This window comes from Podarcis melisellensis (genome assembly GCF_964234715.1).
Source record: "Podarcis melisellensis genome assembly, chromosome: 15".
Lineage (NCBI taxonomy): Eukaryota > Metazoa > Chordata > Lepidosauria > Squamata > Lacertidae > Podarcis > Podarcis melisellensis.
In genome coordinates, this window is record NC_138532.1 from 24,658,962 (window position 1) to 24,683,476 (window position 24,515).

At 43.1% G+C, this 24,515-nt stretch overlaps 1 protein-coding gene and 1 long non-coding RNA gene across 2 annotated transcripts in view; both read right to left on the reverse strand.

Annotated features, from left to right (window-relative positions):
• Nucleotides 1–5,178, reverse strand: part of JAM3 (junctional adhesion molecule 3) — a 40,380-nt gene extending 35,202 nt beyond the window's left edge. The window contains exon 1 of the mRNA XM_081890009.1: nucleotides 4,991–5,178. Coding sequence (XP_081746135.1) covers nucleotides 4,991–5,042 — 52 coding nt within the window. The 5' untranslated portion in view covers nucleotides 5,043–5,178. The remainder of the gene's footprint in view (nucleotides 1–4,990) is intronic.
• Nucleotides 5,179–6,691: 1,513 nt separating this feature from the next.
• LOC309357707 lies at nucleotides 6,692–10,352 on the reverse strand. Its single transcript, XR_014163175.1, has 3 exons — nucleotides 9,746–10,352; nucleotides 8,431–9,592; nucleotides 6,692–7,632 (listed from the first exon to the last, which is right to left on the reverse strand). It is a non-coding gene; the product is annotated as an uncharacterized lncRNA (long non-coding RNA).
• Nucleotides 10,353–24,515: the final 14,163 nt, after the last annotated feature.

Below are 24,515 nucleotides of genomic sequence, written 5' to 3' on the forward strand. Positions count from 1 at the left end.
CATTCAAGTCCCCCTTCCCAATTGAGAAGTCTGAAAGTCTAAAATCTACAACCCCACAAAAAGCTTCCACGGGCCTAGACAGCTGGCTTGGAGCATTTGCTTGCTTGAACGACAGCTGGATGTTACTTATTTAAAAAAGGGGGTGGTTGCAGCGACTCTCAAGATATCCTTACTACAACGCTACAAAAAGACCTTTGTAGGCACAAAACCCACTTGTGACTCTGGAGAATTTCATGACTCTCAACTATCTTAGCACACCATAGGATGCAAATCCTCACTGATGATTCTGTCCCAAGGTTGAGGACTTGGTGGGGTTATAAGAAATTAGGAGTGCAGGGCAGTGGCCAAACAGCTGGTTTTAAGTATAGGACACCCCATAAAAATCACTACAGTGGTACCTCGGGTTACATACGCTTCAGGTTACATACGCTTCAGGTTACAGACTCCGTTAACCCAGAAATCGTACCTCAGGTTAAGAACTTTGCTTCAGGATGAGAACAGAAATCGTGCTCCAGCGGCGCGGAAGCAGGAGGCCCCATTAGCTAAAGTGGTGCTTCAGGTTAAGAACAGTTTCAGGTTAAGAACGGACCTCTGGTACGAATTAAGTACTTAACCCGAGGTACCACTGTACTTCATTTAGAAGTTGTGTGGAATGGGCTATAGCAAGTCACTCACTTTTTGGCTTGAATTATCTGTCTTGCGGTTATAAAGAAGCAAAGAACACTAAAGCACTTTGAACATTGCGCATGTTGACTTGGAGATGAGTCTCACGGATTCAGTAAAATTTACTCCCATGGAGAGGAGGATGTAGTAGTTCTAGTAGTACTCAACATTTTTAAAGAATCTTGACAGAGGAGAGACAGAATTTAGGTAAAATTCCAAAAGCCACATTAGGGCTGTATTTTTTTGTCTGGCTGACCAAATTGTGACAGAATAATATATGCAAGCTTTCAAGTTCTCCAGAACTCTTAATTTGGCTAGGTGCTATATAAAACAAGGGTGAGATGCTGGAAAAGAATGTGACAATTGGAGCCATGGATGGTGTCTGCATTTAATCACAAGATGGAATGTGGGAGAGGTAGCAGACATTCAACTGAGGCTCTGTTCAGCGCTTTGCAGAACCTGCTGGAAATGAGGAGCATACACTGGCTGATCCCCCATACGGGAGGAAATATATAAACCAGCTTCATCAGATCTAGCCTGATAACCCAGAATTCCTCTTGGACACGGTGACACAAAGTCCTCCTCCACTTGATTGCTTTTATGGTTTAATGTGGTTGTGATGGTTATGTATATGGTTGTGTCTCTCTGTTCCCTCAAATCCCTCCTCAAAATCTGTTTTTTCTGTGAATACATAATCTCTATCCCAAACTGAACCCAAAAGCCTGACATATGCATGGACCTTCTTCTATGTGAACTCATCTGATCCATTGAGATCTGAAACGTAGTGCCTTCTTCAGGAGCCCCCACCATAATAATAATAATAATAATAATAATAATAATAATAATAATAATAATAATAATAATAATTTATTTATACCCTGTCCATCTGGGCTGGGTTTCCCCAGCCACTCTGGGTGGCTTACAGCATATCTAAAAACAAAAAAAATCTAGCATTAAAGTAAGTGACTATACTAGTATCCTAATTAAAAAATAATTATTTCACCTATTATTTTTAATGGTTTTGCTGGCTGTCCATATTTAAATTTATTTCAATTGTTTTTTCAAGCTTCTATGTAAAGGCCTGCTGCAGCAATAGATTTTTAGATGATGTTGGTTACTTTATTGTTTTATTGCTGCGGTCTGTATTTTGCTGTTTTGATTATTATAGCACACTGTGATTTAGGCTGCAATCTTATGCATAGTTACTTGGAAGTAAAACTCATTGAACTCAGTGGGTCTTGCTTCTGAACAGACATGTATAAGATTCCACTGTTAGAGTGCTATTTGTTTTATTGTTGTGAACTGGTTTTTTAGACTGGTAAGCAGAAAATTAGTATACAGTATACCTATTTCAATTTATTAATTTTCTTGGATTCATCCCTTATCTTCTCTTTCCTCTATGTCACTGTCCTTTGTTGGGAATGTAGATGTTTTATTTAAAATACATACATGTATAGTATGCACATAGATAATACACACAGACCCACATTTCTTGTCTTTTTGTCAGATTCAGTCTTCAAGGCAGCTAACAAAAAAGAATCCTAAATTCCAGAATTAACAAACTAAAAACGATTCAGTAATGTGGCATAGAATTATTGAGGGGGTTCCCCCCCAGTCCTTTATTTTTCCATTGATCCCCCCCCCCCATTTCATAAGGTCAGTAGTGACAAGGAAAGGCTTCAAATGCAATATTAGACAACCGTGGTATCAGAATCTGTTTTGATGCAAACTGAAAATATTTTGCTGCAAATTACCCTAGGCAAATCATTCTAATTTACGTACACAGATATAACTCCCCCCCTCCCCAGACTTTTTTCCAATTAAAATTGGAAGATTCAGGGAATGCTCTGTCTCCAATATCCTCCAGGGCAGGAGCGATGATTCTAGCGAAATGCAAGTTTTATGGGAGAAGGTAGTTGTTTAGAAAAACTGGTTTTAGATTTATTTAGAGCTGCATTGGTTTTATTTTTATTTATTTTATTTATTAAATTTGTATACTGACCTTCATGTGAAGATCATGGGGGCGGTTAAAACTAGCACCTCTAATTCTGTCCAGAAAAAAAGCTAGTGAAGATCTTCAAATAATGGCAAATGTGGGTCCCATGTTCAGTAACTGCCTGACGTTTACTGATGTTTGCAATTCACACTGTAAAGACCTTAGGGCATGAACCTTTTAATGCCACTCTGTAAAGAACTATGAGTGCTGAATGCTATATGCGCCAATCTGGTATCAGTCAGAATTTTTATAACTTGTTCCACAGTCTGTAACAGACACATTTTGGTATTTCACAGCTGTTTTGCAAATAAGCTCAGATGTGTTATTTAAACTGTTGTTACTGTCCCAGACCAAAGGCATAACAGACTGCAAAAACTGAAATAAAGTTTGGAAAAGTGGTATCAGAAGATCTTTGAGCGCTACGAGCGCTACCCTTCAAAATGCCTACTCCAGAGGGGCATTTCTTTGTAGAAAGAAACCTATGTGAGATTGTGTGTTTTTCTGGCAGTTTGTGTGTGGTTATCATAAGCAATAATTTACACAGGAGATAAGTATTACTTCCTACACAGAATGATTTCGATGTAAGAAGCAGGATTAAAAACACCACACTTATCTCTATTTTGTCTGTCTGTCTGGGGGTGAGGACACAAATGGTTGAGAGAGACCCCCCTTCCCCCAAACAGTGACTGCCACTCTCCAACTCCCTCCCTGGGGCCTTTATTAATAGCCAGACGACAAGCAAGTCCCAACTCAACTCATTCGTGAATGGAATTAACAAATGTTTTTGCAATTAAAGCTGCAAACATTTGCGTGGGGCTCCAAGAACAAAGGGTGTCTCTGTTGCCAAGTGAATAGGATCCAGTATCAACCCTGCCTGCCTGGCCAACCATCACATTCCTGATTCCCTCATCCTCTAGAAAGGTGGGGGTGGTGCTTGAGTTATGGAGAGAGTTTTAGGCAAGCAAGTTCCCTTATTTCTTATTGGGGTGTCATATTCTTCAAAGGTACCAAGACAAAAAACAAGTCATTGGATTGGGGAGGGGGAAAAACACGCCTTTCCATCTTATTTTATAATTAAATCTTGGGGTTTTTGTGTGCATATATTTTGAATACACATACAAAAAAAATTACATGCAGATGGGAGTAATGAGTGCTATTACCAATTTTTAAAAGGGACACGTAACTTTTATAAAAATGGTGACCCACAATTTACTTTTTTCTACCTGTATTGTACTAAAACAAAGTCTAGTCACTTTCATCATACCCCCTACCCCAACCCTAAAATAACTACAGGTAGGTAGCCTGCTGGTCTGCCATAGTCAAAACAAAATTTTAAAAAATCCTTCCAGTAGCACCTTAGAGATCAACTTGGTATGAGCTTTCGTGTGCATGCACACTTCTTCAGATATCTGTTTACTTGGATGGGATGAGCTAGGGATGGGACTGAGCTAGGGAGAATCTTTGTTAGTACTTTATTCTAAGTGCAGGGAACCCCCCCCCTCCCCCCAAAAAAACCCTTTCCCTTTTGTCTCAGTGTTTTTCAGATTATAAACCCAAGGGCAGACTATCTCATCCTTGACATTTGTAAGCAGCTCTGGGAGCCCTTTGGGGGCAGAAAAGCAGGATCAAAGCACTTTAAATAGATAAACACATTTTTAAGTGTAATAAATATGCGGAGGGACAGGGGACTCTCAGCTGCGGAAATGTTTCCAAACCTTACACCCCGTTCACTTTTAAATACTTTGTTAGTACAATGTCTTTTACTCCAAAGCTGCTGTGAGGTTCTATACCACACAGACATCAACATCTTATTTTTAAGTACGGTCTTATCAGCACAGAGCACCACCAAAAAAAGGAGGGGGGAGACTTTCTCTCACCACTTTAAAAAAGTGGGCTAAAACTTTCCCTTTCATCCCTCCTTTCTAGTTTGAATAAATGTTGCTGCCCTCTCCGTTGCAAAACTCAACATCCCCCACCCTTAAAAAAACCCTCCCCAAGCCACACATTTGTGAATGCAAAAGCCACCCTCAATAGCCTCTATTGTCCCAGGCAGCTTTCGCTCCTCGATGATGGGAAGGGTGCAAATCTCACGCATGCCCCCCGCCCTGCTTGCACAGCAGCCAGGCACCCCCGCCCCTTCAAATTTCCAACTCGTGGCTGCTGAAAACAATGATGGGCGGGGGAGGGGGCTGAAGTATGATCTCCCCACCCCGCTGCAAACCGCTCAGCCTCGTTATTCCCCCCGCAAATAAAAACCGGGGTCCCTCTAGGCAAAGCCCCGCCGCCCCCAAACCCCGGACCTCTCCCTCTCCCCAGCCGAGCGAGACTCACGGAACATGGGAAGCAACAGCAGGAGAAGGAGCGCCCGCCGCCTGAGCGCCATGATGGGGATGCAACTAAGCCGTCCGCCTGGCCGGGCCGGAGCTTGCGCATTCCCCGTCTGGCCAGGTCCCAGCGCCGGGTGGGAGGAGAGAAAGGGAAGGAGGGAAGGAGGGAGCGAGCGGGAGATGCCCGCCTTAGTAGCGCTCGGCTGCTCGGGCAACGGTTGCTAGGAGACAAGAGATGCTGGGGCTCCGTTGCCTCGGCAACCGCATCCACAGTCGCGCGGAGGGGCAAGAGAAGCCTGGAAAGGATGGATGCGGCGGTTAGCTCCATGGGTCTGTTTGTTTGTTTCTTCCAACCCCCCCCCCACCTCCCACAAGGAAACGGTTTGGGAGCCTGGGCCCTGGGGTCGAGGGGAGTAACGGAGTCGAAGCGAGTGGTTGAAGGTACCATCGAAACAGTATCCAGGTGACAAGAGATGCTAGGTCCGCCCCAGAAAGTGACCAGGAACTTAGGGAAAGTAGACTGTGAGAACTGGTTAGGGCGCTTTTGCTATTTGTTATTAAGGATATTAATATTAATCGTGCATGTGTAGAGTTAAAAAATAAATCACACACATGCATATTTAGAATAACACAAAAGAGCTTGTGTACTTGACTTGAAATTGTTTAAATTGTTTTTATATGTAAAATAGTTGTTGCCCCCTCTATGTTTCATTGTCCTTTATTGTGGCATTGCTTTGAGATGCTTCATAGGAAGCAACTAATAATTGTAAAAAATTAGTTTGAATATCATCCTAAAACTTATTCCAGAGCATCACAGGACCCTTTTCAGAAGAAATTAGATGTTTAATATGGTTTAGTTAATTACTTTTATCTCACTTCTCTACACAAAGGGCGTTTCCAATGAGGAGCTTAAGGTGTGTGTGTGTGTGTTAACTAATCATCCCACCCACCCTGATTTCCCTGGAAAGAATAAATCTGGATTAAATGAGGGAGTGGGAAATTACAGGCTGACATTTTGATGGCAATGATACCATCAAAATGGTGCTGCAAAAATAAATAAATGCATCCTTGATAAGCACTGAGCTCACAGTAAACCCCTATCTAGAAGCACCCAAATGATTCAAGAGTATCTTATAAAATAGAACCTGAAATACATACCATAAAAGAGCAACAAATCAGAACAAATCAGTAAATACCAAATAATCCAAAATACAGACCCAGTATAGGCATGAAGGAAAGTTGCATCTAAACCTGGCTTTCTGTAAGAAGCACATATTTTTACAAATTAGGGGTTAGTCACATTTCATGTGTTCCTCATGTTTCTTTTCATAATAGATACTCATCAAAGACAACATAATGCGTCAAATGGCCATTTGGGACAGGAGTCCTATAGAACCTGATTTTTTTTTCTATGTAGCACTTCAACCCTGCAATATGAGAAACAGTTCTAAAGAGTGACTTTGAGCATGTGCAGTGTGCCATTCTTTTAGCTTATCCTTGATTAAAAATAGAACTAATCACCACACATCTCAGTTTATGGAGAAATGACTCTAAATCAAAATACATTATTTCTTGAAAGTCTTGAGGTCCAGCATATCTTATTTTAGAAATTAAGCATTGCTTACTAAGAATAAAATAGGATTTTATGTACCTATCTGATAAAAAGGATCCAAATATGAATGATGTCAATTAACAACTATAGTCTCAGGGAAAACAGACCTGATCATAAGGATGTTTTTATACCTCATATGACGAAATGAAACTATTCAGCCATTTTGTACAAGTTGTAACGGGAGAAGCAACATCACTTGGCAAGGGACTGACTATGGAGAACAAAGGAGGGAGAGAGACAGAGACAGAGACAGAGAGAGAGAGAGAGAGAGAGAGAGAGAGAGAGAGAGAGAGAGAGAGAGAGAAATTCAGCCCAGAGACAGTTGAAGATAAAGCCAGGGTCGTTTGCCTGTTCAACAGGGTGTATGATAACAATGTCAATGGATAAGGAAAAAAATATGAAGAAATGAGAGCTAGGTAGGAAATATTATTAGCTAAGTCTTACATGCCGATTTCCACTTCTCCCATTATGGATATAAAACTTTCAAATAAACAAAATTAAATAAGTGTAAGGCTGCTGGCCCTTGAAATCTCATCAAATATTAAAAAGTTAGGAACTGTAGAGAAAGATTAACAAAACTGATCTATTTTAGTAGCATCTAACATGCAGTTCCTTACAGGGTTAGGTATACAATTACAGGCAGCAATAGTCATTTGCATCCCAAAGACCCACTTTTTGGAGTACAGACAGTGTAAACACATCTGATCTCAATGTTTACAAGATCTAATGGTGGAGCTAAGACTGAATAACCGCTATTCTGGCTCTTGTCCACAGCACACATAAAAATGGACACTCCAGAAATATGATTGCACAAAGAAATGAGCAGATTTTGACTTGAGGCTCTGCTGCACCTCAAGAGCCAAGAATTAGAAAACTGTCCATTTGGGAGAGCTGTTTTCAAGTCTTCCCTCTTCCATATGCTCTTTGTGAGGTCTTGGACCAGTTGCTATCTCTAGACCTTAGTTTCCTATCTGAAAAATGGTTTGCAGGTTTGTTGCGAGGAGGAAACATGACAGAGAGTATTGCAATTCCATCTGAAAAATTTAAAAAAGCAATGTGTGATAACAGTACCAAAGTCATTTAAACTAGCCATAAAAAAAATAGCCAACTCTCTTCCCTGTGATCTTTCTTTCTTTCTTTCTTTCTTTCTTTCTTTCTTTCTTTCTTTCTTCTTTCTCTCTTTCAAGGTGTAGATTCATTGGCCACAAAAGGGAGAGGAAAGAGTTTGATTTTGTCAACTTTCTTTAGACAATTGTTTTTGTTTTTGTTTTGTATTTGCAGAGAATTATTGATACGACTAAGCCAAGAAGTGCCTCACAGTGGCAAACTGAGTTTCCTTTCAAGTTTTGCTGCATACACTGCATTGTGATGGCTTCCCATCAGCTTTTTTATGGCTAACTGAGGTTTATTGAGGCAGCATCAGACTTCTTTCCCATTTGTGTTTGCTTTCATACTCCACTTGCAAACTGAAATCTCAGTTCATGATAATCTGCACGATGAGGTCCCCCTTTCTTCCCAACCCTATACTGCATATAACACCAATGTCTCACAAGAAATGTAACTGAAGAACCTGAAGAAGGAGACAATGCATGTGCTTTTGAAAACGAGGGGAAATTATTATTTTTTTAAGAAGAAAAGGAGTGTGTGGCAGCCCCCAGTATTTAAAGAGCCCCAACCCCTATTACATCATTAGAACCAGAACATAAACCTATGAAACTAGAAAAGAGCAAAAATAAAAATATCAATGTTTGGTCCAGATCCTAGATACTGCACCCTCACTAAAGGAGACTGTATGGATGATTCTCTAAATGATTGTAGGATGGCGTGTGTACCTGAGCTTATGGCCTCAAATTCTCTTTATTGTACATGCTGCTTTATTACAAAAATGATGACTAGACTACTGATCCTAAACTGAATAGTTAGTTGCCCAACCACGCCCTCCAGAACCCCCTGCTCTCAACTGCCTCTCAACTGCCTCACATTCAAACTCCCTTTCAACTCCTCATCCAATCATCACTCACCACCAGAATTCCACAATCTCTCTTTCCCCCTCCCTTCCTCCTTAACATTCCTATGATAATTCTGACACAGTTACCTTAATAACCCTATTACATTCAATATTTCATACATGCTGCTCCCTGTAACCATACTGTTAGAAGAACTTGCACTTCCCATTTCTGGTTCCTAGGAAATGGGGGTGAGCAAACTGCAGGTTCTGCATCCCTGTTCTAAAAACCAGGTGTCTTCCCCCAAAGGATCCTAGGAATTGTAGTTTGTTAGGGGTTCTGGGGATTGTAGGTCTGTGAGAGGGAAGCCACAATGGCACGAATTATTTCGGGGAAAGTCATGTGCTTTAAAGGTGCATTGGATGCTCTTTAAAACATAGCATCAAGTGTCAAATCAAAAGGTATATAGGGAATGGAAAATATTTAAAGAATACTTAATAATGTACTGTACGAACAATAAGATACTTGCAGAAATAGAGTGATACTGGTAACCAAGAATTACATAAAATACAACAGTGGATTATATATCTATATACAAAACACAATAATACGAATCTGTGCAAGGAATACAGATAATACAAGTAGTATAATGTGAATTATTGGAAGTTATATATTTTAATCTGTCATGTAAGTGTAATATATTGTATTTGTTTATGTTTGTTTCTTTATCTTTTCTTATTTCATTGTTTCTATTATTTTGTATTGTTTTCTGTTTTATATGTTATGTAATCCGTGTATATTTGTTTATGTGAAAATTAATAAAGATTTTCTTAAACAACAAAACAAAATACATAGCATCATAGAAATGTAGAGTTGGAAGGGATCCTGAGGGTCATCTAGTCCAACCCCCTGCATTGCAGGAATCTCAACTAGGTGATCCATGGCTGATGGCCATCCAAGCGCTGCTTAAAAACCTCCAAGGAAGGAGAGTCACTGCTTCAGGCCCTAAGGGCCTCTGGAGCAGGAGAAAACAAGCTTGCTCCATCCTCTATGTCAGTGTTTCCCAACCTTGTGCCTCCAGCTGTTTTTGAACTACAATTCCCATCATCCCTTGCCACTGGTCTTGATAGTCAGGGATGATGGGAGTTGTAGTTCAAAAACAGCTGGAGGCACAAGGTTGGGAAACACTGCTCTATGTGACAGCCCTTTAGACTTTAGTTATTGAAAAGGCTGCATGGTGTGGATCTCATATCAGTGTTATGAGAGTGTAAGCAACACATTTCTCTCTCCCCTTTCTCCACACCATGCAGAATTGCAATGGTAACCAGAAGGCTGGAGTTTGAAGCCCAGCTAGGGCTGGCTGTGGGCAGGATCCTTGCATTGCCGGGGGTTTCACTAGATGACCCTTGGGATCCCTTCCACCTCTGCCATGCTATGATTATATCAAGCAGCTAAAGGAACAAAAAGATGCTTCTGAAACATTTGGGAATCATAGGAACACTCTCCCCACCAGTAGCTTCCAGCAAGAGCTTGCATCTTCCTTAGGAGAGAGGCAGTCCAGAACAAGGGGGGAAAGCCTCAGAGTTCAGGTAGGTTGAAATGTCAGTTGAGTGCCCTATACTACAGGAATGCTTCCTTCCCGTGTCCCCCACCCTCATGTGCCAGACTGGTGCTAGCATGGCTGGGAGCCAAGCGCCTGCTGATTCCTCCATTTTCTTTGCAGGGAGGGGGCCTTTCCCAAACATACACTTTGTTCTGGCCAGATCCCTGGAGAGACGTGACGACCCTCAGGTACTGGGGCAGAAGGAAGGAAGGGGTCCTTGTGAAGCCGTCTGCCTGGTTCCCTGTAACTTGGCTTCTCACAGTGAGGGAACCACCAGAAGGCCCTCAGCGCTGGACCTCAGCGTCCAGGCAGAACAATGAGGGTGGAGATGCTCCTTCAGGTATACTGGACTGAGGCCGTTTAGGGCTTTAAAGGTCAGCACCGACACTTTGAATTGTGCTCGGAAATGTACTGGGAGCCAATATAGGTCTTTCAAGACCGGTGTTATGTGGTCTCAGCGGCCACTCCCAGTCACCAGTCTAGCTGCCGCATTCTGGATTAGTTGTAGTTTCTGGGTCACCTTCAAAGGTAGCCCCACATAGAGCGCATTGCAGTAATCCAAGTGTGAGATAACTAAAGCATACACCACTCTGGCGAGACAGTCCGCAGGCAGATAGGGTCTCAGCCTGCATACCAGATGGAGCTGGTAAGCAGCTGCCCTGGACACAGAATTGACCTGCGCCTCCATGGACAGCTGTGAGTCCAAAATGACTCCCAGGCTGCGCACCTGGTCCTTCAGGGGCACAGTTACCCCATTCAGGACCATGGACACAACAGTTTTTTTCCTTGCACCTCTTCCCCATGATCCCTTGTGGGGCTTTCTCAGACATACTGTATGCTGTGTCTGAACCAGTAGATCCCACCAAACCAAGTAATCGAGGACCCAGTCAGAAAAGTAGTGTGCACAGTCACACCAGAAATAAGCAAAAGAACTACTGTAAACAGGTACTAGAAGACACCCAGAACTGGCCCTACTGAACACCTTCCAAGATAACAATGCCCACACACTAGAAAGAGCTCATAACCCACTGACAGCATATGATTCAATATGGCTAACTTAACCCAACAAACCCCCTCACCCAAGCACAAACAAATCCCACTTCAGCCAGCCAAAGATGATCAACCACACCCTAGCCTACCTCAACCTCTCTCACCACCAAGGAAACATAACAAGTGAATAGAAAGAGAACTTTCCCAAGTGATGCTGACACAAAACCCCCAAGTATACGCTAAATAAAAGAACTTAAGCTTTGCCACCCCAGCCACTCTCTCCCATCCTCCGCCGCCGCCCAAGGTCCCGTGCAGGGCTGTATTTCTCTGGAGAGAAGGGTCAACCAAAAGCAAACAGGGTTCGAAACGATTCTTCCTTTAGCAGTTGCCTCAAATATCCCTTACATAAGGAGGCATTTGATGTCACTGTAGGTCTCAGAAACCTCCCCCTGTACCCAGGTGAACTGCTGTGTTTGCATTATAACAACACTTGGCCTTTTAATCTGCCATCCCTGCTGAGAGCCCATTTGAAATGTGGAACTAGACAAGCAAGCCCATTTGCAATAAATGTTATACACAGGCCACGTTCTCACTTCAGCCACGATGCCAAATCACTACTGTGTGAAACATTGATTTTCACACACAAACGGAGCTTCTGTTCCATTACTTAATGCTAATACAAGTGACTGGAATAAAATATGAGCGGAGAGCCAGCCGCTGTGGGAAAGAGACTCTGTTGGGGATGAGGGGGTGGCGTAGATTTGTCTCTTTCTATTATGTTGCTTCATTCTGATGAGCTGCTTGGTCCTCATTAGACTATACAAAGGGAGAGGAAACCACAGGAGAAATCAGAAGGCACCTCATATTATCATATTAGTATTCCCAACCACAATTCAAAGCTCAATGGTATTTGTTTGGGGCTGTCCCGTTTCATCTTCATAACAGCCCTGCGAGGTAGGTTAGACTTGACTCACCCCATCAGTTTAGAACATAGAATTTCAGCAGTTGCGCCATTATTGTACTATCCTTCAAAGTAGTGTGGGCCTGAGGGGTTTTTTTGGGGGGGGGGAGAATCAGGGACGTTGAGCTATTCAGATTTGATTTGATTTAATTCAAACGAATCCCAAAGCGCTTACAAACAATAAGTAACAGAACAAAACATAATGGAATCCCACAAATGATGTATTTCTAACAGCGCCCCCCAGACAGTCAACCCACACCAGAAAGCTGCCCCTTGGTGATGACATGACCCAGCTCTACATCTGGACGAAAGGCTATCCCTTGCAACTACCTTTCTCTGGAAAAGCGTTCAAACATATAAATAGCAAGGGTGTCTAGGTTTTGCTTGTAACTTTATAGGAACTGACTTTTGAATACTTAGGCCTTCTTTTCTAACTGACTGGTGCTAAACAGAAACTCAACAGCCTCTCTTGATAACATCATCCAGCTGGTCAACTCTTCTTTTAGCTGCACCCAGTGAAGTACGAAGTGGGTCCGTGGGGTGGAGTCAATGGCTTTGGGTGGGTCAGGGGTGGGCCCCGACTGCTCTTGCCACCTCGTGGGGCAAAGGATCATCTTATGGAGTATGCAGGAATGTTTCTGTTGCAAATTCCAAAGATCTCTGTCATAACCTTTTGACACTTGAGGCATATACATTTTAGGACCCTCCCACCAGATTTTTGTGATTGTAAATTGTTTTGAACTGTTTTTAATATTGTGTTTCAATGTTGTAACCCGCCCTAGGACCTTAGGGTGAAAGGAGGGCAAATAATAATAATAAACATGGAGCAGGGTTTTTAGTGTGGCTTTCCCTGTTCTGTAGAGCAGCATTCTTCTCAAGATATGGCAGGTGGCCACTATCCACACTTTCTGGAAACAACTGAATACATTTTTGTTCCGACAGGCTTTCCCAGCTGGATAAAGGGGTCTTTGCCAGGAGAGTCTCTCTTGCATTGTTTCAGTTTTGTTTTAAATGTATTGGCTGATTTTGTGTGCACGCTTTTAACTGAGTTCTTGTTTTGTTTTCGTTGTACGTCAGTGAGGCAAATCTGTAGAAGGCAACCGAAACTTTGATGGTGATGATGTTGTTAAATGGGGGGGGACCCTCCCCCAAGTTTAAAATATTTAGGTTTATTCAACAAAAATCTGTGAAACCAAACTGGTAGTGAAAATACTGAAAGGAGCTGGCAAACTATTTGCCATTTGACCTTCTTAGCAAGCACACAAAATGGCAGTCACGAAGGAAGAAAAGGAAGAAGAAAGAAGAGGCTGTGTATTTTGTCCGTGGGGATTCCTGTCTTGATGCTGCTGGGGAAACAGATCCCTGCTTTTGCTGGGTGCAGGGGCCATTTTAAGCCTCCCAGAATATCCTCACATGCTGGGTTGATGTTGATAAGGCCACAGCTTTCCAGACAGCTGAACCAGGTTCAGGCTGAGATGTGAGATCCTAGTTCTTTTAAGTGGTTCTTTAGAAGATAAGATCACAAGTGACAAAACAGGCACAGGCTTTATGGGGGTAGAGCAAAAATTCACAAGATGTTCCAGGCACAAGTTTGTGATGGATATGTGTACAATGAGGTCTGTTGATCCCCCATGGAAAGAAATTTCTTCCACTTCCCAACATACCCTTCAGAATCTACAGATCCTGAGGACCTCAAACAAACTTCTAGGGGCAGCATACCAGTGATGGACAGGGCCAGAGGCAAAAGTAGGCAGATAAGTTAATCCCCCCTCCCTTTATATAGTAGGCTAGTTTCCAAGGGCAGCAGGCAAAAACACATGACAAGCAATGCAGGGCCAGTAAGGGGAGGGATATGGGAAGAGGTTCAAGGACCAGACAGTGGCTTGAAGTGCCGTATTCGCCCTCCGAACCTTAAGCATCCCACCGCTGCCTTAAAACGAGTAAGGAAGGTAGTCCACTGATTATCATAAGATGAACACATCTTGCTCCAAATCTGAAACCCACAGTATGCTGGACGGGTCCAGTGGGTGGCTTTTGAGGTACCTTGTCTGTCTTCTACGGAAACCCAAGAGGGCGAAACTACTAAACATATGACACTGGGAAACCTGTGACTGGGTATCCCACCATGTGTGTTTATTATAATGCATTTGTTTCTTCGGGCTTATGGTCTTTAAAATGTGGTGAGTCGTTTGGAGAAGTTCATTGTATAACAAACAAATTACCGAACATGTTTAATAGTCGTAGTAGTAATAATAGTAATAATAATAATAATAGTAATAGCAGCTGCCAGAGACAAAATTCAGATTCCATTGGGACTGAGATGCTGGGGAAGTGAGGTTTTCACTGAAGCTGCTATTTTATTGTATTTTTTTTTTTTTTTGCATTCATTTTCCACCTTTTTCTCCAAGAAGCCCAAGCTGGTGTAGACATGGCTGTCCCTCCCCGTCCTCCTTTTGTCTGTAATGCTATTATTATTTTTAAAATCTTGTTTTTAAATAGTGACTGTAAGTTGCTTTCAGAGCTGTCAAACTGCTAAATGTTAGCAAGACAGAAAGGGAGAAGCCCATGTTTCTGCTCTTTAAATAACCCTTCCAGGAATATCCAACATGCCTTCATCTCTCAGAACAAACAACCTCTGCTCATAGCAGGCTCTTTCCCTTTCATTCCTTCTCTATGCACTATTATTCCTGGCAATTGGCAATCCAGAGAAAACATATGTATTTTTTCGCTTTCCCGCTCAAAAGAACAACAACAAGAAGAATTTTGCATTTCCCAAATTGCCAACTTCCACCATTGTTTCTGCACTGCCAGGTCAACCAGAGGTCTCCTACCACCCAAGCACAGGCTTGCAGTCAAAGGTGGAGCTTAGTTTCCAAATGCACAACCACAGAGCCGTGGCTAATTGCCTAATAAGCCTTTGGCTTATTAATGATGACTAATAGCTGGTGCCCCCTTGTCGGTTCTTGCTGCTTAGAAGTGCTGTGCCTATGGTGAGGCTGTGTCATTCTTTCTGCATTGCCCATACAAATTCCAGTGGTAGGAAGGAAGGGTCAGTGGCGACAGAGGCACATGCAGAGCTAGCACAAACATTGTGGCAAATTAGGGCAGATGCTTGGGGTATCATTATTTCAGGGGAGCCTGCCTTGGCTCTGCAAATATCCTGGAAAAAGAATGAGTGCCTACTTTTTGGAAGGAGGTGTAGAGAGGCAGCTTAGCATTACAGTCATTTGTTGTTGTTTAGTCGTTTAGTTGTGTCCGACTCTTCGTGACCCCATGGACCAGAGCACGCCAGGCACTCCTGTCTTCCACTGCCCCCCACAGCTTGGTCAAACTCATGCTGGTAGCTTCGAGAACACTGTCCAACCATCTCATCCTCTGTCGTCCCCTTCTCCTTGTACCCTCCATCTTTCCCAACATCAGGGTCTTTTCCAGGGAGACTTCTCTTCTCATGAAGAGTCATTACAGTCATACCTTGGGATAAATACGCTTCAGGTTGAGCGTGTTCAGGTTGTGCTCCATGGCGACCCGGAAGTAACAGAGTGCATTACTTCTGCATTTTGCCACTCGCGCATGCGCAGACGGTCAAAATGACGTCACGCGCATGCATGAAAGTGGCAAAACGCGACCTGTGCACGTGCAGACATGCTGTCACATCTTACGTTATGTTCAGGATGTGAACGGGGCTTCGGAACAGATCCCGTTTGCATCCCGAGGTACCACTGTAGTTGAAAGTGGCGTATCCCCTGCATTTGGAAAGTGGGGGAACAGCAGCAAGATATTTATGATCCTCACCAACCATCTAGAGAAGAGACTCAGGGCCCCAAAGAAGGAAATCTGGGGCTGAATCTCCCAACTTTCTAAAAGTACATTTAAAGCTCTTGTATACAACTTTTAACAGTCCTGCCCCCCCCAAGTATCATGGGAACTGTAGTTTGTTAAGGGTGCTAAGAGTTGTTAGAAGACCTCTCACCCAAAGAGGCTGGTTATTGCCAGCTCATACCCCATTAATGTTGGGTGGCAGGATCTACTGCACCCCTTTGCAGGGGAATTAAATATACAGCGTGAATCCCTGTGGATCACATGTGTGGGTGAACAACTAAAGAATCAGCTGTGTCTAGTTTCAAAATGTGGGGCTTGCATACAAAAAGCCCCAGCAGAGTCTAAAATCAAGTCACAACTTGTACATTATGAGAATAGGCTGTTAAACCTGCTTAGATACCCTGTTCTGTCCGCTGAAACAGGACCCTCTTAGCACTGTACAAACCACACACTGTTAAGTAAGTTTAAAATGATTTCTTTACAGATTCAAAGGTCTGATACATGCAATGTTCCATGCAGCTGGAAGGAGACCACAGGCAGAATACTATTGGGTAGAAAAAACAGTTCCAAACAAAGGCTCTAAGCTTGGGAGGAAGCTCACACACATCCGCCTTTGCTGGTTACATGGTGCAGAGAGAGAAAGAACAGGGGAGGGAACTTGACTTCCTTTCTTCCAGGGTGAGGGGTGTGTGATAAATGCTTTGCCAACCCTTTCCTCTGAAGGAGATGGAGTGTGATCCAGCCAGGCCTCGGAGGACTTACACTATGATCGTAACCCCTTCATGCAGTAACTAGCACTCATGCATAGTTATGTTTGACTGCAATTTCCCACACACCTCTCTTCTGCTCCCTGTGTAGAAACCAAGAGGGCTGCCAAAGGATAGAAGCCCCTTTCCTCCAGACTTTCCTCTTGCTCCTCGTCCCTGCTTGTGAGCTGCCCAGAGGCATCGGCTTGGCCACTATGGGAAACAGATGCTGGACTAAATGGGCTTTTGGTCTGACCCAGCAGCCAGGCTCTTCTTATGACCAAATTAAAAATGGAGATGGAAAAACAATACGTCAGTGAGCTCAGCATTTGGGTGAAGGCAAAACTTTAAAAAAAATGTGCTTACAGCAGCAAAAAAAAACCTTGGTCGACCTTGGGCTCACGTTGCAGTTGCTATTCTGAAAAACACAAGGTCAAGATTCACTATCAGTTACTGTTAAGAGTGAATTAAACAGTGGGGTTGTACAGAGTTTTATAGCTGCCAGAGGATGGTGCTTTGAAAGTTTGAGCAAGAATCTGTCGAATGATCTAAGACCTAGGTTTAAATCTTGTCACCCATCCCTGGCGTTCTCATTCCTTGCTGCATCAGGGCAGGAAAAGGATATTCCCACACCCTATCCCCATTCTCTGGAAGTTTGGTGGTGTGTCCAAAATCAGGTCAGCAGTCTCGAGCCAAATAATCCCTTTTTATTTTCCATCTTTTGAACTTTAGATACGCTGCCCTAAATAGATAATTTGATTTCTGCCGGTTTTATTTAACACAGCTGCATTTTTCATTGGCCATTTTTAGCGTGTTTTATTGTTAGCGTATTTTAATCTTTTAATGCAAGCCACTTTGGTAACGTGGCTTAACAGCGGGGCATATGCAGCTAGGAATAAATGTGGTTATTAATAACACGTAAGCTTGTCTGCCTGCAATTCCTCAGTTCCTATTAGGTCTGGGGAGGGGGCTATCAGGCCCCGCAATTAAACACTTGTGTGAGTCTTCATAGGCACATAGGCACTAAGGAATAGCATGCAGATGGGTGAGCAGTCTGGCAGAGAAGCCTTCTTCCTCCAGGCTCAGCAGAGAAATATAGCAGGATGATACTAAGGGGAAGAGCTATAGCTCAGTGGTAGAGCACCTGCTTTGCATGCAGAAGGTCCCAGGTTCAATCCCCAGCATCTCCAGGTTAGGGCTTGGGGAGACCTCTGGTTAGAAACTCCTGAGTACCATTGCTGCCAATCAGTGTGGACCACAGATCTTCAGCCAGTGGGTTGGGAAGTGCAGGTGGGTCGTGAAGTAATCCAAGATGGGTCACAGCAAAGCCACTGCTGCCATGTTGGACTCCAGCGAAGGCTGACCAAACCAAAGGACACTGCGTGCGGTGTCTGAGCTATAAAATTTTACCATTTTTATCAATTATTTGTGCTATTAAATTTAAATCAAAAGCGAATACAGTGGTATCTCGGGATGTGAACGGGGTCCGATCCGGAGCCCCGTTGCCAACCCAAACAGAACGTAAGATGCAACAGCGCGTCTGCGCATGCCGCGTTTTGCAGCTTCCGCGCATGCACATGATGTCATTTTGACCGTCTGTGCATGCACGAGCAGCGAAACCCAGAAGTAACGCGCGGAGCGCAACCCGAAAGCACTCAACCTAAAGCGTATTTATCCTGAGGTATGACTGTATGTGAAAGTGGGTCTCATGGTACAGGTTGGGTGGGTCTGGGGCCTGGACCAGTTGAATACCACTGGTGTAGACAGTACTGACCTAGCTGGATTAATGGTCCGACTCTGACACAGTATAAGGCAGCTTCCTGTGTTCTTGTGGGGAAATTTTGTTCCCTTTCCTTAATCTGCAAGTTCCCAGCAGGCTAGTGGACATTCTTTGCAGCATATTTTATAGGACTGTTTACAAAGGGAGGCACTGATGTTATCCCCATTTTGCAGATAGGAAGCTTGAGAGAACAGCAACATTCCTAAAGTCTCCTTGCAAGTTACCAACCTTGCTGAACTCTGAAAAGGAACGCTGCTCAGTGTACACCCTTAGCTCTGTGAAATTCTGGAAATAGCACACTCCAAATTATGATGAGGCCAGCTTATACACAGAGGGGGGCAGGCAACCCTACTGAGAAGCCTTCCTGTGACTGGATGCCCTGTGGCGAGGAAGGAGCCAAACACTATCTCTCACACACGGACACAAACACAAACTGAGTGTCTGTTTCACTGCTGCGTGCACCTAGCCCTCTCCTCTTCGCCTTCAAAGTCTTGGCAACGTGGTGTGGATAACAAGCACTCCCCTTGCCTGAAAGCTGAGCTCAAAGCAACAAGGGATAGGAAAATAAAGCTCACAGGGGGCTATTTGGGTTGGCCATTCTGCTGTTCTCTCTGCAAAAGGTATTGGCAGAGCCATAAGCCAAAACTCCCTAGGGGTTCATTTGCTATAGACACTCCTATAAATACCGGTACCTCTTATGACAAGCAAACCAGGCTCAATGGCATTGGAAGGAGCCACCTTGATATCATGATGCAGCCGCCTTCAGTCTTTTCTGAACAGCTTGCAAAGTCTTCAGCTGGTCCAGATCCACCTCTGACTCCCAACCTGCAACATGAAACTGTCACATATTCATTTTTGTTTTATACTTAACAGCGCTGATAAGGCACATTATTAATCCTAAAATGGAAATTCACAAAGCAATATACGTAGCTCTACTTTAGCATTCACACTACAACTGAAAACCTGTGATTTTTACACTTGATCTTAACCAAAAAGCTGAGAAGCTATTGAAAACCAGTGGCTTATTATTATTTCCAAAGGACATTTTTTAGGAGACTCCTGGGCAAGTTAGTTCTTCCAGATTTCATTCCATTGAGGGGTGGTATCAGGTTAACTTACAACTCATTGCATAAGGCTAAACTTTTATTATTATTATTTTTTATTTTGAATGTCAGTGTTGTTGAGGAGCCTTGCTCAGAAAGATGCCAAATGGCAGCAGGTGGGTGATGGTTTCGCTTGCCAATTCTGGGTATTCTTTAGTAACTGAAACCCAAGTCTTTGGAAAATGTTAGTTGCTGAAATTGTACTTTTAAGGTCGTGTCACAGGAGAGCTCAAGGAATCGTTTCTGCAACTCATGTTAATTCCAGGTAACTCTATGTCCTGTGAATGATGACTGTACACATACCCTCTCAAGCAAATTTGATTTTTAGCTTGTGTTTTTGTACCAGGGAAGGATGCCGTGTTGAGCTCTGTGTGTGTTTGTGTGTGGTGGAGTAGATTTCAGCCTGTGGAGGATTCTTGCTCCTTCTTTTTTGGAGAACAGAAGATACTGCATTCTATAATCTGCAGTGAACTCTTACGTCTTCTCGTCTCCAGTATCCTTCCATTCTGGGAGAAACGTAAAAATCCAAAGACATGGTGCATGCATGCACACATACATAATTTTATTTATATGCTCCCTTTCCATAGTGCAAACCATGCTCAAGGCAGCTTGCAACATGGCAAAAATACATAACTGCAACATGACAAAAATAGTCATCAACAATAAATAAAGCATTTAAAAACATGCAACCAAACTGAAAAGTTTGCACACAAATCACTAGATCTAAAATTAAACACTCGCCCCCCACTAAACAATATCCCAGCCCAAGTGTCTGTTCAGCAACCTCAGCTTTTGTAGCTGAAGTCAATCAGCACCTCACCCAGGCCAGGTAGAAAAGGCCTGCAAGGCAAGGAGCAGGTCTTCCAGGCCTCGCAGCTAAATTGGTGCAGCCACTGAAAAGGCCCTCTCGCTTGTGGCTATGTGACTGTCGATGGAAGTCAGAGAAGGGCCTCATCTGAAAATTTTAGTACGCACACAGCTATCCCTGGGGACAAGGGACAAGGGACAAGGCAGCTTTTTGGAAGGCTGGGTAAAAGCAAAAAGACGGCAAATGTAATTGATTCCGAAATTTGATTCTGCCAGTTTAAAACAAGGCTGTTTGCTTGACATCTTCAGCGCAACATGCCAAGATAACATTTGGATCTCACGTGTTTAACCTCTGTAATGACCGAAAGCCTTCTGCGAAAATAAAGCCACAAAAATTGTCTGGGGGGGATCAGGCCACAGTGTTTCGTTCCGCTTAACGCAGCAGCCATCTCGATGCTTCTCTGTTTCCTTTATGCTAGCTCTTAAAAATCTAGAAGCAGGACTGTGACTTCCAGCGATGGAGCCCTGTCTGTGGAATTCTCTCCCCAGGGAGGTACTCCTGGCGATAGCATTAGCAAGTTTTAGGCGCCAGGCAAAGAGGTTCCTGTTTAGCCAGGAATTTAGCACTTAATTAGGATCATATGGCAGGATGATCTTTCTTGTTACAGAGTTCATCTTTTTGTAGAGCAAGGTAGGAATTGATTTCTCTCTCTCTAATACTTCATGGTGAATACTTTTAGTAAATAATACTGTTTTTTATTATTGTTTACACTTGTGAAAGCGTATGTTTGCTTGGCTTTTAGCAACTGTAAGCCACTTCATGACAACTTAGATTAATAAATATATTAAATAATGACAATGCGATGGAAGTCACCACCTCTGGCGCTTTTAAAGAATGTGGCTCCAGTAGCTTTGTGGAGAAGAGGGAATTTTAGCAGGCAGAGTTTGTCCTGATAAAAGGCATCTATGAGCTATGGAAACTTCCTCTTCTATAAAAACATCAAAGAAATGTGGAGGGGGGAGAGAGAGAAACTGCCCCTCCTTTTTGCATCTGATCACTCTATCTATCTGCCTATCTATCTATGCCAAATTAACATTCTGCACACAGAACAGCTGGATTCTGCGACCTGCAACAATAGATGCAATTTCAGCAAGTTGCAAAACTTCCATCGAACTTTGAACAATTAATTCTGCCCTCCTGGTGTCTCATTTGTTTTGCTTTTTTATGCTTTGCCCTCTTAATGACATTGGGGAAGTTATATGCGATCCTGCTTTCAATATTGTTTGGGGGCAAACGTTTTGGGGCAGAAACCTGCTGTTTCATTTCCAATCAATGCATGTCCTGTAACTTCTTGCTGTAATCCTGTAACTTTTTTTTTTTACACCAATGTTGCAGAGATGTGTATGTTTTGTCTTGCTATAGTGCAAGAGTGACCCTCCAAGATCACAATAATGCAGTGACATCGGGGAAGCATTGCAGAACAACCAAGAAAGCAGAATAGCATGTGGAGATTGCAGTACAAATCCACCACTAATGCACTATTACTGTGTCAATGAAAAAACGGCAAAAGAAAAACACCAGTCTGAAGGGGGTCCTGTGCTCCTAAAATTTCAAATTCACCCCCTTCCTAGCAACTGGTAACTATAATTTAGACACATTTTGCTGGATCCTGAGATTTTAGCATGCATTGCCAACCCACTTCTAAGCATATTTTTGCATCCATAAGGACTAGAAACTTGGTTTTTTAAATAAAAAAAATGAACAGTGAGATTTTCAGGAAGTACTTTTTCTTCAGCCTGCTCCAGACCATGCTCCCCTCCCACTTTATGTAATCCCGTAGAAATGCATCAGTATCAACAACCCTGAATATATGCTCTAACACATACTTGGGAATTTCTCAATGGTTTTTGAGAAACTTAAAATATGTAGGGGGGGATCAGGGTGTTTGTCACCACTCTGCAATGATTTCCCCCAAGAAGGCCTTTTGGGACCCCTTATTAGGAGTCAGTCACGTTAGGTGTAAATACCGGAGGCAAAATTCATTATTTGAAAGGCGATATCAAGATCTTGAGGTTTAGCTGTCATTTACGTTTGCAACGGTTTGTTTCTGTCAGCGCCGTGGCTCCCCCTTGTGGCCATGCCGTTCACTTGTAGCTCATCCTCTCAGCAGGGAGCGCTGGTTAGGAATTAAGAAATGTCTTCTAACTTGCCTCATATTTGCTTATTGTTTAGATTTCAACATGCAACCCCCTCGCAAAAAAGAAGTGACTAACCTTCCCCATTTAAAACAACTTAAGTAAACCACTATCATTTACAATTTGCTAGCTCTGACAGCGACCAATTCACGGTTTTGCCTAATTCAAAGAGACCAACTCTAGACACAAAAAGGCCAATCCAATGCATGCATACTCAGTAAGCCCCCACTTTTGTGTTCAATGGGGTTTTACTCCCATGTAAGTATACTTCGGAATTAGGCAGGACCTATCAGTTTCAGTTCCCTCAGCCCCCCGCCATCTAAAATTCAGTTCTCCACATTTTGCAGTATTTCTGTTCCCAACTCCCCTTTTAAAGTCCTCATGAAAATTCATCAGCCCCTGTGGGAATAGGATACAGGACCTGCCTGATCCAGCAGCCTCGTCTTATATTATTGCATTCTCTCCACCTAAAGCATCTATTGCAGTTTGTGAGGTCTGTGTTCAGTGTGACTCATATTTTTTTTTTGGGGGGGGGAGATTTCACACGGCACAGTGAAGAAATGTGCAAAGCAGCATCAAAGGACTGCCACGTTCCCACTCCTTCGACACGAGGATTTGGAGAATGTGATCCTTCAAATGTTGTTCAACTCCATCAATCCCAGGCAGCCTGGCCAGTGGTCGAGGACAGTGATCAGGGCCGGATTTAGATGAAGAGAGGCCCTAGGCTACTCCACTTGTGAGGCCCCACCCAATCCCCCACCCTCACGACTAGAAAAAAAAATTCAGACGTGAACGGTACAAACTTGCACAAGAACTCAATAACAGGTCTGATTTCTGAAGGGCTTTGCTGACCTTGTGAAAATGACGTAGCACATGGGTTCAAAAAAATGCAGCATAAACACAAGTTCCAGTTCTTCCATTTTCTGCAAAAGATTGTTAGCTCAGATCCTGGTTTCCCCTTCCCATTAACATCAGACTACAAATGACTGAGGGTATCAGCGATAGCACCATAACTTTCCAAAACAGCTTCTGTGGCTTTTGTGGTGTGCGTCCCACCTAGTGTCTGACAAATATTTAGGCGCTTTAGACTGAAGTGGCAAAAATGATTTTAGAACTGCCCATCTCTTTGTGGAGGATGAAAAGAAGGAATAAATTTCATTGATAATGCCAAAACAGTCCACTGCATTAAGGCAGCAATCCACAGTTGAACGGCCCACCAGATTTAAAGAGTGACCTGCCGGCTCTTGTTGCTGCAACAAGTGGTTAATGCACGAAAGCAGTGGTTGGTCTTAACTTAGCATTTTTGAGTCCCTGTCTCTTGTGCTTGCTAGCACCACTTTCAAATCTTTTACTCATGCTTAGATTAAAATCTAAAAATAAAAATTAATCTTCAACTGGATAAACTTGGGCTTTTGTCACCACTCACTGACTTCCCTATGCCTTTCTTAAGAGGCACAGAAACCCCTTTGGCTGACTCCTGGGGTTTGGAGATGAAAACCCCTAACTTTGGGTTTCTCCTGGAGAGTTGGCACCTGCACATTTTTGCGCTTTTCCCCTCCCAGGACCCTTCTTAAGGCACTGGTAGTGGGCAGAGCGGAGGAGGCTCTGTGGTCACAGCACCAAACTGGGCTTTTAAGCAAATAACAAATATTTTCTTGACTATCTACAAGTAACAGGATTTTAAACACAAAAGGCACTTTAAATTAAACACAGATTAGGAAAACACCACTGGGCACAAATAAAATAAGACAAAACTGTTAAGTTGTGGGTGAACATATCAGACGACACAGCGATTCTTCAAACAGCTCTTGTTTATTCACAGGCCAGAACAGAACAGAACTGAAGGGTTTAGCCAGCCTGCTTATATAGAGCTCTACTAGAACACAACAGTAACTATTTTCTGTAACTATCCAATCACTGAACGTCACTTTCAATCCCTTATTTGCATATGTGGACCTGAGTGAAA